At 37.0% G+C, this 14162-nt stretch overlaps 1 protein-coding gene across 5 annotated transcripts in view; it reads right to left on the bottom strand.

Annotated features, from left to right (window-relative positions):
• The window catches only part of COL11A1 (collagen type XI alpha 1 chain), a 148088-nt gene that overhangs the window by 36266 nt on the left and 97660 nt on the right, over nt 1–14162 (bottom strand). For all 5 annotated transcript variants that reach the window (XM_082053671.1, XM_082053672.1, XM_082053673.1 and 2 more), the window contains 7 exons: nt 13668–13775; nt 12783–12872; nt 12469–12522; nt 6142–6249; nt 5548–5655; nt 4477–4530; nt 327–380 (listed from right to left, as the gene is read on the bottom strand). In XM_082053671.1, coding sequence (XP_081909797.1) covers nt 327–380; nt 4477–4530; nt 5548–5655; nt 6142–6249; nt 12469–12522; nt 12783–12872; nt 13668–13775 — 576 coding nt within the window. The remainder of the gene's footprint in view (nt 1–326; nt 381–4476; nt 4531–5547; nt 5656–6141; nt 6250–12468; nt 12523–12782; nt 12873–13667; nt 13776–14162) is intronic.

The following is a 14162-nucleotide window of genomic DNA, read 5'->3' as shown; positions in this document are numbered from 1 at the left end:
TTAAATGCATCTGGTACCGAGCTGATTTTACCACTGACCGTCATACAAATCATCAAAGAAGTTCACTGAAAGGATAGGCCCCATTCACCATTTACACTGATTCATTTCCAAAAATTCCTTCAAATTATTGCCCTGCTGTAAATTCTCAACAAAATAACACCTATGCAGGCTTGTTTACAGTAAACAACTGCATGTAGGAAACAATGATAAAACTGTTAACAGTGATTTGAAATACATTCCTGAGTAAGGAGCATGCAGTTCAAAGAACTTCTGAGTATCAAATGAGTTATGGCAAGATTGGGGTTTGCTCTGAATCAGCTACTTACAGCTATACCAGGGGCACCAACAGGCCCCTGGAGACCTGGTGGACCTGGAGGACCCTGCAACAAACAAACATCCAAGAGGAAAAGTTAGTGATTATGGCATCCGGAATAAGATTAAAGGCAAATACAGAGACAACCCTATTCGTGTGATCAAAGTCTGTTAAGCATTTCTACATTTCTCTATAGAGAATGTAGCATTATTCACAAGTCTTTTCCATTCAGTACAATCATTATTTATCTCTCAAAAACTCAGATTTGCACATCTATCATATACAATACCAGCATTTATTGAAAGCACATTTGTAAAGTTTTAAATAGATTCCCATGCAAACATGAATCAAAATGAAAACTATTTTTTTCACAATTAAAATTATCAGACCTTTCAGTGAGATTTGTGCAGAAAAACCCAACCATTAAGCATCACCTAACAATCTGTCTTTAAACAGAACAGTTATCATTTGGATTAGCTTTTATGAAATTGCAAATGGTTTTTGCAACAGCACAAAGCTTATTTTGACCTTCAGGAGACCTGAAAAACTCTAAGTTCTTTTTGAGTCACATTCTCTTTGATATTAAGTGTCTTTTCAACAGAATGGCAAAATACATGTCTCTGAAAGGAACTTCTTAATTTTTTCAGTCTCCTTACAGAATAATAACTTGCTAAGCTTATTGCAGAAACAAGTCAGTCATGTAATGGAGATATCTAACAGAGGATGGGAATGCAAGATACTAGTTTATGATGGGGTTAAAATTATGTTGTAGTTTGACTCTGGTTTTTGCACCAGCTAGAGAGACTAGGCTGATAAAGAGTGAAGCTAAGAAAGCATAAAACCTTACACCTGGCAATGCCTGAATTCTGGTCTGCTATTTCAGATGGCAAAGAAGTTGTCTGCAGTTTCCAGGCTGGGAATTCATATTTAGTGCAGAATAATGCTTGGATTTTAAGACCTTGCAAGGGCTAAAATTACATTATTCTTCCCTTTATAGGGAGATAAGGAAAAGGGACTTCTTAAGTCTTGTAGTCTATTTCTTTCTTTGGGTTCTATGTATATTTTAGAATAACTTATTTTCTAGGGAGTTTGAAGTGTCAAGCTATTTATTTCTTGTCTTTCATAATTTTCTTTTAATCACATACCTAATGGCAATAGGTGAAACAGAGCTTCTTAGCCTCTATGGTGACATATCTAAATGAAAGGGCTGCTAGGAATATTCCTGTTGGCTGGGACAGTTACCATGAGAAAGGGGATTAGCATGCATGAATTTATGAATTTTTTTTTTTAAATCCGTTCTTCTACACTGATGCTTCTACCTGCTCCTTCATTTTATAGAGCCCAGAATGAGATCTACACATTTTTCATCTCATTTAAATACTCATTTTTATATAAAGTATGGTTGGAAGGTACTTTGCAATTAATCAATGAGAAGTTATTTGGACACATGGCCAGACTCTGCTCTGGAGAGCAAATGGAGAGAGACTGACCAGAATCATCAGGAGAGGATCTTCAGTTCATAAAGGAGGTATGGTAGCCGTGGAGATTTTGAAGCTCAAGAGAAGATGTACACCAACAATAAAATAGTCCTGTCCCTAGCTAGGATATGCCAACATAGTATTTTTTCTTAGGCACAGTATAGCTGGACCCCCAAACATAAATCCTTTTAGTTTCAATGGGGAACTGAAGATGTTTTTGGCTCTTCTTAAACAGGAAAGAGGGATCAATTCTTCTTTCCTTGGGGTCCTTGTTGTGATTAGGCACTAAATGCCCACTGAGGCTTTTGTGGGTGTCTAGATATTGTGAATATCTGTTCTATATGTCCTGTGCTATCAGAACTAGGTACTTACTTCCTCTTCAGAATCTTTCAGAGGTGACCAACAAGGCCATTCCTCCCTGCTGCAGTATGCATCTGTCAGCATGTTGAAAGGAAAGCAGATTTGAAACAAACACATTCTGAAATTGTCAGGGATGAATGACTTCAATTGAGGGCAAATAGAATTCAGTGCATGTAACTTCAAATGGGACAGCATTCACTTCAACAAAGCAGGCCTGAACACTGAACCCTGTATTTCAGGGAAAACATACTATATTCCCAAATGCCTTAAACCTTGAGACTGAGAGTACAGGATATGTTCTCAAATGATTATGCTGCAGACACTTCATTTGTAAAGCAGGTCTGCTGGAACATGCCCAAATACATTAGTACTCACTGTGGGAACTGTGGTCACAGTCTAATGCTCAGCATAACTAGCTGTGCTAAAATGATCTGAAATAAAACAGTGCAGCAAGTGTTTTTTCTGAATTTCTCTGATGCAGAAGCATCTCTAATGAAGAGGCACGTCAAAGGGGAAAACAAGGATATGTACGTGATCACATGCAAAGCCCAACGTGGAACTTAACTACGACCTGCTTCATATGCTTCTTCTGCCTTTTCTTTTGAATACCAGATTTTTCTGTGTATACAGGGCCTGCACTGTCATGAACCTCTTTAGGTGGACAAAAAGGAGCTGCATCTATCTCTGTATCCCACAGCTGGTTTACAACTACCACAGCAAATAGATTAAGATTGATTTTCCGTTAACTGGCAACAAGTCCATCATTTTTAAACTGACTTTTAAAAATGTTTTAATTCGATACATTAATTTTACCAAGTTAACCAAATCGTTCAGCTCAGATTATGCAGAAGTAATTTTAGTATGAAGCAGAATTTGTTTACAACTTGGTTACATGTATATTTCTTGGAAAACTGGAGTTTGTAACAGAAGTATGCTCTCATTCATATGTATAATATCACATTCCTTGTGTTAACAGGGCATTACAAATAGTTTATTACAGCACTTGTGATTTTATATAATGAAGTAAGATTGTAAAAAATATATGGTTTTCTCACATAAATAACTGAAAATGTTATATTTAAAAACAAAAGAGATCACATTTTGTTGCCCCGTTTTTTTCTAAGAAATTATCATAAAACTGTGATTTGCTTGAATTTTATGCATCCTCCTATAAAACATCATCTGATTATGTGTAAGCCATAAATTTGGTGCAATTTTTAGAAGCAATCTACTTTTATGATGCTGTATAAGTCGTTAATCATAATAAGCACACAGTCTTTTCAAGATAGTAAATATGCTTAGTTATAAATACCCCTATGTTGGGTTCTGAGCTTTGCTAACTGTGAATATTGACAAAATATAATAATAGTAATAGTAATAGTCATAGTCATAGTCATAGTCATAGTCATAGTCATAGTCATAGTCATAGTCATAGTAATAGTAATAGTAATAGTAATAGTAATAGTAATAGTAATAGTAATAATAATCTTTCTGCAATTACTTCTTCATTTTTTTCTTAAGCAAATTTATTCAAATAAAATGCCAATTTATCTTGAAATGGAACACAAGTGAAAATAAATATTTTCTGAATTTTTGGGAAAGCAAACAAAACAAAACAGAAAAACATGCTAGTTTTATTCTTTCTAGCTTCAAATTTTACAGTGGAAAAAGCTTGGTTTTATATTTCTAGCCTCAACCAAAAGAGGAAGTGCTTGAACATTAGAAATAATTTTAAAGACAAAAACATTTCAAATTAAATCAGTAGAAGCCTGAATAGGCCTAAGGTCACTAGTGATAATATTTGAAAACTCATATATTTCATCTGAGGTCCTTGCTGTCCTGAAATATTGGAATCAGTTAAGCGTGCTCTCCAAGAATTAGATATTCTTCAAAAATGTTAAAACTATATTAGTAGATTTCCTTGCTGAGACTTCATCTTCTTAATCATTATGGCTAAGAAGCTAAAGCTGGGTATGTTCACACAATGCAGTCAGTCAACTTAAACACAGTAAGAGAATGTATGTATATTCTTGTTCTCTCCCAGTTCAAATGTAGAATGTGCGAATTAAAATGATATAGGAAGGGTGCTTAGCAATGTAGTTCACCTGTCTGTATTTTACGGATTCTGTAAGCTCAAGGAATATGAGAAATACTAAATATATGCATGGCTCTGTAAGTACAAAGCTCTAGTGTTGCATTAAAACTCAACGTTATTTTGAAGAACTGTGTCTTTGCTTCTGTTCATTGATGTAGCCAGGCTACCTGCATACTTCATGCATGAATACTTTATAACCAATGTAACAGACAAAGGATTTTGCTACTCACGTTTTCTCCCTTGTCGCCTTTACTACCTTTTTGTCCTGGTTCACCAATTTCACCCTGTAATTGGAAGCTAAAAGTTAAACTTCTTGTTTAATATGGTCTCCTTCACAGTTAGCTTAAGTCAATATCACAGTACCTTTAAGTGTTCCCTTTTTGACACGATTATTCTGTTTTTTATGCTGTGGCTTCAGGTGTGAACGACTAAAGGGGACAATTCTGAATTGATCAATAGTATGTCATCTAAATCTAGATATTGATTGCTATACTGCAAAGACCTGACTTTGAAGTATAGTGTAACTGAGCTCTATATAAAGGAAATTATGTTTCTCATGTTGACTTCAATATGAATTTATAATGAAAGCACCCTGATTTACAGACTCATCTAACTGTATTTGACTGAATAACTGTTCCTCATTGTAATGTACAACATTTCAAAATTATTCAAATCACCAGGAAACCATGTCAGAAAAAAAATGTTTTCTTTACACAGTAATAGAAGGCAATTAAATTAAATCAAAGGAAATACTTTCTGTGGCATAAATAACACTCAAGCATCATAAAAACAAACCTCAAAGTATTTACCTTTACCCTGTGCTAACAGAACAGTGCTGGATCATGCAAACATGCAAGATGCACCATGTCCTAAATTCTGCTAGAAGTGAACAGGATACCTCTGCTGCAAGCATATTTTGACACCCTCAACCTATCAACAGTGGTTTCAAATCACTCTACATTACTGAGAACATTTTATCTTACTCATTCAGCAAACCAGGTTTCTAAAATAGGCAAAAATAAATTTTGGCACCATCTGCCTTGATTTATTTTGCTACGCTTTCATCCTTGTTTCTTTGCCAGGATAAATGTTAGTCTACTAGTTCTTGAACACAAATCCCAATGGCATCTGTCCCTCAGACATCTCCTTATAGAGGGTTTTTTAGTTATTTGCAGGGAGTTTGGGGGAGGTAGAGGTAAGAGTTTCTTCGTCACTGTATTTATTGTGAAGAAAGCTACAACCAGAGAACTGTCCTGACAGATCTTCTCACAGATGCACTAATACCGATTACAATGATTCACCTTGTCACCATCTTCTCCAGGAGAACCACTAGGACCAGCAGGACCAGGAAGTCCTACAGGACCCTGTACTCCATCACGTCCAGCTGGACCTTGAGGACCTTTTTCACCCTGGTTTTGAAAAAAAGGAAGTGATCCACATTACCACAGGAGATTAATGAAGATTTCAGTATAGGGAGTCACATTACCAATATAAAATCAAAAAACAAACAACCCCAAACCCAAAATCAACTGAAAGGAAACTATAAAGGGAAGAATGTATCAGAAAATTATACTAACTAGTAATGGAAGCTGATGACAAATAAACTTGTACTCTAATGCAGAGTGGCTGAGTACAAAGTTTTAACAAAAGACTGATTTGACAAACTTTTTTATTATATTCACTCCCTGCTGTGATAATAACAGGTTTAACCCTTCTTGGGCATTAGAGGATACAGCAATGAATGTTTAACTATTCACCTAATTTTAAATATAAAAGGAGTAGGTCAGGGATTCTGAGGATAAGTTTAATAGACAAAGAGGAGAGTGGGAAAAAGTATCATTCTGGAATGACAAATCTATGCTGTGATGTTTTTATGTGACTCTGTGATTACTTACAGGAGCACCCTTCTCCCCTGCGGGGCCTGGAGGACCCTGAGGTCCAGGACGACCTGGTAGACCAATTGGGCCAGCAGTGCCTGCTGATCCACGTTCCCCTGGTGAACCCTGGAAAGAAATTAAGAAGTATTAGAGAATTCTGCTATTGCTCTGATAGCTGTTGGTGGTTTTCCTGACCTGGGTCAACAGAGAAGATACCTGTTGTTAAGTGAGATTCCAGCTAGTAGAAGGTGACACATTCAGCATACGTGTAAGTAAAGAAAAAAGTGAAAAGAACTAAGCTGAAGTTCATACCCAACAGTTCTTCTTCAATACTATCTTTTTCACAAATACTCCTTCCTGTATTTGTTCATCATAATGAGATTGTGCTTCAGCCTGTTTTCAGGAACTTTTTTCCCTCTGCGTTTCCAAAATACATTAACATAGTACTACTCTGATGAAAGAATATTCAACATGCTAAACCGCAAAACTAACCCACAACACAACCCAAATTTTTAGTCAAGTTTTGTGCTGTACATTGCCGTGATGATCAGTATGCTTCTGCATTTCAATTCATCTGTGTAAAAATCTATTGAAGTCTAATAACTAATTTGATGTGTCATACAGAGGAGGCTTGGACGTATTATCTTTAGATAATCACAGAAAAAGTTAAGAATCTAATATTACAAATTAAAGAGGAAAAGGTGGGTGCTGTATGTGAAAAAAACTCTGGAATTGCATATTCTATAGTATATTTTTACAGAGAACAATAATTTTTACCCAAACATCAATAAACCTCACTTTAAATAAGTCCTGTCATTGTCATTCCTGTATTTCTTTAATTGTCTAAATAAGGTTTTTGTTCTATCTGAAACTACCAAAGCATTCAAAACTGAAAATTTAGTTTCTACCTTCCCTATGAGTTCTTTCCTTTGAAGCAGTGTAAGGCTTATGGCTGTTCCATAAAAAGACAACCTTTCTTTTAAATATGTCAATCTGCCACAGAGCCAAGCTCCATAACCTTTCATAATTTGAGCTGTGCCTTTATGGTTTCTGCTGGCTTGAGCTAACTAGAAAAAATAGAGAGAATTACTAGGTATGTAAAAATCTGCAGTGATCCAAATCCAGAAAGGTACCTAGGGTGGATTAATTTTTCCTGTTTATTTATTGCACTTTCTAAAAATACAGATGGCATCCACTTTTAAGTAGTGCTGAAGAGGAAAAAGGAAAGGAAACAAGGTGTTCTGGTACTAAAAAACTAAACTGGTACTAAAAACCTGAAAGGATACAAGGGAACAGATAACAGTATAGATTAGAACTTCTACTTAAATAAATGGAATTTCAAATAAAAATGTTATATTTTGGTCTATCCGTATTTGTTTATCATTTAGTCAAAGGCCACAATGTGGAGTACTGATTTAAATCCTTTCTGCAAGCTGGGTTTATTTCCGAAGAGTGGTCTGTAACAAAAGTCCTGTGTAACTCAGCAAAGAAATGGACACTTGTTTGGAGGTACCTCACAGCAATCAAATGACAGGGAGCAAAATACATTTACATTCAAATTCCTGATATCTCCTTGATCACACAGGCAGATTCTGACCAAGTATTCCTCTATATTTGTGAAATGGATTGATGATATGACAGGGGAAAACATCCTGTGTTTTGATACAGAAGTTAGCTGCCATCTAAACTGCTTCTCCATGTCTCCCAACCAGAGTCAGCCTGTGCAGGGAGACAGATGCATGGTGCTCTCCTGGGTACAGGCAGCGCGTGGAGAATGGTGGAGCTTCTTTGTGCTTTTTTGCACCATCACAGGCTGAGAACTCTGACAAGAAATTCAGCTTTTCCAGTCCTGAGGATTCAAGATGCTGCACATCCTTCCCGTGTCCTGTAGATAGGGCAGCATGGGAACAAAGACAACAGAGCATTCTGTTCCACTGTATTCTACATATGAGCTAGTCTTATGCTTTCAAGTCTAATGGGAGAAACTATTCCACTATCAGCACCACAGTTAACAGTTACTTTGTGGACTTGCTGGAAACTGAGAAGCAAAGGGAGCTGTCCTCTCCCTCTAAATGTCTGTATTTTCTCATTTTTGCCGCGTCTTGTTTTCTGTCTTTTAAATAATTTACAAATTTTGCATCAATAGAGCTCTGTGAAAGGTTTGTTTGCTGTATAATAATATTTCCCCAGCTTTTCAGTTTGACACCTACAAGACAGTTTGTAACACTTTAAAGTTACTGATAATTTCACTTTTCCAACTAATATATTGGAATTGGGGTGATACATCATAGAATGGATAAGTAATAGGTGGTGTAGCCTGAAGCTCTCAATATCCAGTTTTTTTTTTTCCATGTTTGAGTAAGATGAAATTTGCTGGCTCTTGGAACAATGGAATGTTAGGGTGCTTTCACCTATGAGGGCCCAATGTTTTGCTTTTATTCATGACATACTTTTCCTGGACTGACCCCGTTGCCATAACTGATACTATTCCATCATAAGATACTTTTCCATCCAGGTAACTGTGGCAGAAGAGAATGCTGAATGATTGCTCCAAATATTTTTAGAAATTATGTCAGGAAGACCTAATTTTGAATGTGTGTTCAAAAGAGGTATTTGTGCAGGAATCATAGATTACTTTATCCTTCTAGGATTTGCTGTTTGGCTTTTGTGGTTTTTATTGTTGTTGGTTGGTTGATTTTTTTTTAAAGTCTGGGTTGATGCCTAAGTTTTAGTCCTACTTCTGTTATTTAAGTTCCTAAGTCTTCAGTGAATTCAGCAAGAAAAGTCAATTACCCCGCAGGCCATACTACCATGGTCTCTGATCTTGGCAGCTCTCACAAGCTAAACAACTTAAAGTCATTTCATCAGTAGGATGCAAGAATAGAAAGGACAAAAATAAAAATAACTCATAGGTCTTTCCTATATCAAACGGGAGACACTAACAGTGGCCATAATTTCTAGTAGCTCTTTTTACACAGCCAACTTTTCATGTTTATCTTTGCATCATTTTTATTTATTAGATTTAAATTTCACATGAGTTATGAACATGAGGTACATCTCCTGTTTTCAAGGATCCTCTCATTTTTTTGTGAGAATGGCCTCTGATCAAAGCAGACCACATTAAATTATAGACAGCATTTTAGGAAGCTTCTTAAGTCTGTTCTCTCTTTCTATGTTTATTATTTTTTTAGTTACTCTTTCCCACTATGAAACAATCCCCTTATATTGCTAAACTCCTTGTTAACCTGTGGTCTTGCAGTGGTACTCACATCCTGGAAACTTTTTATTAATCTGTGGTGGTTTTGAAAAACTTTTCTACAGAATGGAAGTGTCATGCTTTGTCATGTATTTCACTTATCCAGACTATAAACCCACTAGTAACCTTGTTTTTATCTCACTTTCTGTGAAGAGATAAATAATTGTAGCTATAATATACATTATATAGTAGTACTAATTTTACTGATGGTTAACAAAATGCTCAACTAGTGAAGAGCCCCATGACTGGAAAATGTTATCATATAGAAGAAGACAGCTCTAGATAGTTCATTATTGATAATTGGGTAGCCTACAGCTAGCTTATTCTCAGTCCAGTTTGGGCATCCTATTAGTGAATGAGCTAATGAAAAATGACTGCTTGACATTCCAAAGAGCTTTCTCTCATCAGCATTCAGCATTCCAAACTGTAGTATGAGAAGGGAAGAAAACAAACAGAAAACAAAGATAACAGATAAAAGAGAACTGTTAAAAAAAAAAAAAAATCACAACTACAAAATGAAAAATCCACTACAACAACAACAACCCAGGAAAAAACCTTGCTCTGGAATGCATTCATGCATCTCTTTCGTTTGTCCAAATCACTCTAAGCACAGTAATTGGCATGTACAGTATTTGGAGCGGTCATTTGTTTGGTATGCTTGCAGATGTTTGCACTAGCCAAATAAAGCTTATAATTGACTATATCTGCTCGTTAGAAGCAATTGGTATTGGAGAGAAATTGCAGGAAAATTATCCAGTGGCATGAATTCTCTTCCTATTGTAAATGGCAAATGAAGACTCTATTATAATTACACTTCTGTGAGTATCCTCTGTTGGCTAAAAATACATGGAAGAATATTTTAGGACTACGTGATACTCATGGTCACACTCATACTGTGAAAAAAGCACAAGCTATTGTGGTTTAATTGTGGCCCTTGTAGATGCACAGAAAACCAGTATTAAGGGCAACTATGCATATTTTTTCACTGAAAAGAACTTTCAAGACAACAAATTAGTAATTAAAGTTGAAATAGAAAAAAAATCCCACTGAGGACTTCCAGAATACTCTCAGGGCAGCTTGGTGCTGTTTTTGCCTCAAGCGTCCTGCTTGCACTGCAGTGAACTCAAAGTATATTCTAAAAAAAAAAGTAAAAATTGTTTAGCCTTTACACTCTTTTTCCATTCTGCTCAGAAATCCTACTACTACTCTATCTATTCCTCGATGATCGGAAAAACAATATGCAAAAAATTCTGAGATTCCTAAGTTATTCTTTCTATGACCATGTTTACCTTAGCAGGAAGTGTGGCCCCAACAGAAATGGATTTATAAAGTGAAGAAACAGTCGGTCCTGTGCTCCTGACACCCATACTCTGTGTATTTCTGGGCTGTACTTCATGATAATTCTAGTCAGGCATTGAACTCCCATTAGCTGGTGGGTATTAGAAGCACTTCCTAAATTTATCTTCCAATTTAGATTCACATGAAAGGAATACTGTTTGTTGGCTCCAGGAGAGCTCCATGGTTTAAACCAAAGGATGGTAAATGGGGATGACTGAGACATTCACCTCAAAAAAGGCTCTGAACAGACAGCCACCATAAACAAGCTATGTGCCTTCACCTTACAAGCTTACATGATGCGTACTTATGAGAAACTATGACATTAGTGGCACAGGTACTGTGTGGGCATCCTGTCTGAGAAAGTGGGGTATGCTATATGTCAGGTATGCTTCTGCTGTCTGGTTTGTGCATGCGCAGACGAGTTCTGGTTCACTGCACCTCAACTATCTGCTTGAGCGTTTAGTCCAGTCTTAGGGCCTCCTTTAACAAAAGATCAAGACATGACCTCCAGATTGAAGAGACTATTCTGGTCTATGCTTTCTTGACTTTTATTCATCTTCTACCAATTCAGGTTCTTCAGATGGGTGGGATGGTACCCCTTTTGACTCTCTCTACTAGCTTCCATTCCATTCCATTCCATTCCATTCCATTCCATTCCATTCCATTCCATTCCATTCCATTCCATTCCATTCCATTCCCAGCTACCTTGTTTTGGTGCCTTTTGAAAATGTAAAAAACCGCATGGTGTTAAGAAGAATTGTAAATCACAAATGCAAGTTCTTGATTTAAAGAATAGAAGCTTAAAGGCAGGACACCTGTGACCCCGTGGAGGGAGGAGCCCATGCTAGAGAAGTTTGCTGTCAGGACATTTGGCCCCATGGGGGACCCAGGCTGGAGCAGTCTGTTCCTGAAAGACTGCACCCTGTGGAAATGATCCACACTGGAGCAGTTCCTGAAGAACTGCAAGGAGCCATGTTGGAGAAGTTTCTGAAGGATTGTCTCTGTGAGTGGGGCCCCACTCTGGAGCAGGAGAAGAGTGTGAGGAGAAAAGAGTGGAAGAGCCAACACGTGATGGACTGAGTGCAAACCCCATTCCCTGTCCCTCTGTGCTGCTGGGGGGGAGAAGGTAGAGAAAACAGGAGTGAAGTTGAGTGCAGGAAGAAGGGAGGGGTTGGGGGAAGATGTTTTAAGATTTGGTTTTTATTTCTCATAATCCTACTCTGATTTGATTGGTAGTAAATTAAATTAATTTCCCCAAGTCTGTTTTACCCATAACAGTAATTGGTGAGTGATCTCCCTGTCCTTATCTTGACCCACAAGCCTTTTGTCATTTTTTTTTTTCTCCCTGCGTCCAGTTGAAGACAGGGAGTCATAGAGCGGCTTTGGTGGACACCTGGCATCCTGCCAGGGGCAACCCACTACAACAGCACAAGTCCACTATCCATAGATTTCCCACTATCTTACAGCTTTTTCATCTCAACCATAACTTGTGTAAGTGGCAAGTATTGACCAACAAGTGAGTCTCATACCTACTGAGAGCAGAAGCCTTCAGATATTCAAAACCTTCACATTCCTTGAATGTTTATTAGTATGGATAATCAGTAGACAATAATTATTGATCACTTCAAATGACATACATCTGTCTGCTGGTTTACACACTGTGTTGATGAAAACATCACAGCATGAAAAGAATCAAAAAGGTTACTATGTAATACTGTTTACTTTTCCATAAAATTACTATGATTACTTACAACTGGGCCAGGTGGGCCCTGTGGGCCTTCCCCTCCTTTCAGACCAGCTGGACCCTAAAAAATGAGAAAAAAGTTCAAGAGTTGTTTTTGCAACACATGTAACAGGAAGAATGTAAAAATCCAAACCCCAAAAATTGAATAAATTCCTTTTTGCTTATATAGCCAATGATATTTAACAATGTTGAATGGTCGATGTCTGTTCTCCTATTGCATTCATTTATAAGCACAGTAGAAGGTTCCATGAAATAAGAATTAGTGCATTGTTTCTAGTATTTCCAAACATCAAATCAATTGTTCTAGTGCTTATATCATACCTGAGCACCTGGAAGGCCTCTCTCTCCAGGGAAACCACGAAGACCGGCTGGTCCATCTTTCCCAGGAATGCCTTGGGGGCCTGGGTCACCCTTAGAAACATATTACATATTGATTTAAAAAAATGTTCAGAATATTTATGTTAGTCATTAAATGAGTGATGAAAATGAAATACCAGGTCCTAGTTATAGAAATGACCAAAACCAATTATGCCCCTACCTACTCACCCACTAATTCTGTTAAGATTTTCAGTATAATAGTCTATCAATATGGTTGAATTTATAACAAACTTTGACAAAATACAGTATTAGTTATAGAATACAAATAGTGAAAAATACAGTGAGACACAGAAACATTTAAAGATACATTCATTACAAATTTACAGTGCCTATTTAAAATTGAAGACTGAATAGTCTTCAGATAAGTAGTACCAGATAAGCAATATTTTTCTTATGCCCCAATGGTGGCTAAAAAGTAAGCAAAGAGTTAAATTTGGTCAGTGAAATTCTGCCTTGTAGCCAGTACTACACATCCTATTTTAAATGCCAATGTACAATTTTCCACCTTGGTGTGAAAATGTCATTACTATGTATCTCCATAGTGAATGGTAGTATATATAAACTGGTTTTAAAATTTTTATTACAAATTATTTATTACAAATACTAATGATTGGCTCAAGAGCATTCTAATTATTTCAACGGAAGCGGACACAACTCTTAAACTGCAGTCTTTCGGTCTTCAGAATCCTTCTGGGTGAAATGTGCCAATCATGATTTTATATTGTATGTTCTGATTTTACTTCGCATGTTCTGTATGATGATTTGAAAGGTGAGACTACCAGTAATTTATCTGTACTTTCCAATGTGCTCCCCAAAGCCACATCATACCTTAGCACCTTCTTTTCCTGCAGCACCTGGGAGGCCTTGTTCACCTGGTGGACCAGGAGGACCTGGATGACCTCTTTCACCAATTGGGCCAGTCTCACCAGTAGGACCCTAAGCACAAAAGCAAAACAGTCACCTCAAGGTATTTATTGTCTTGGGGGCTGGTGGAGTAGGGAGGAGCAAATTCTTAATATCCAGCTGCTACGAGTATCTGTTACAAAACAATATTACCATTGGTTAGCATACATTCCTCACCTTCCCTCTAGGCAAAGTTGACTTAGAAAATATCATTGTCCTATAAAATAAATGTTGCGTTGCATTCTGCCTGCAGACATGTCTGTACAGCTTCCAAAGAGTGAAATGCTGACCTTGCTCCTTAAGCAATGAAGCTTTAAAACACCGCGTATATCCATGTATGGAAAGAGGTTACAAAAAGAACACGGAAGGGGAATCCATGTACTGTGCTTGTCTTGAAACACTGTTTGTACTGTTGTTTTT

Source organism: Streptopelia decaocto (assembly GCF_964273445.1).
Source record: "Streptopelia decaocto genome assembly, chromosome: 5".
Taxonomy (NCBI): domain Eukaryota; kingdom Metazoa; phylum Chordata; class Aves; order Columbiformes; family Columbidae; genus Streptopelia; species Streptopelia decaocto.
This window is presented reverse-complemented; position numbering and strand designations above follow the sequence as displayed.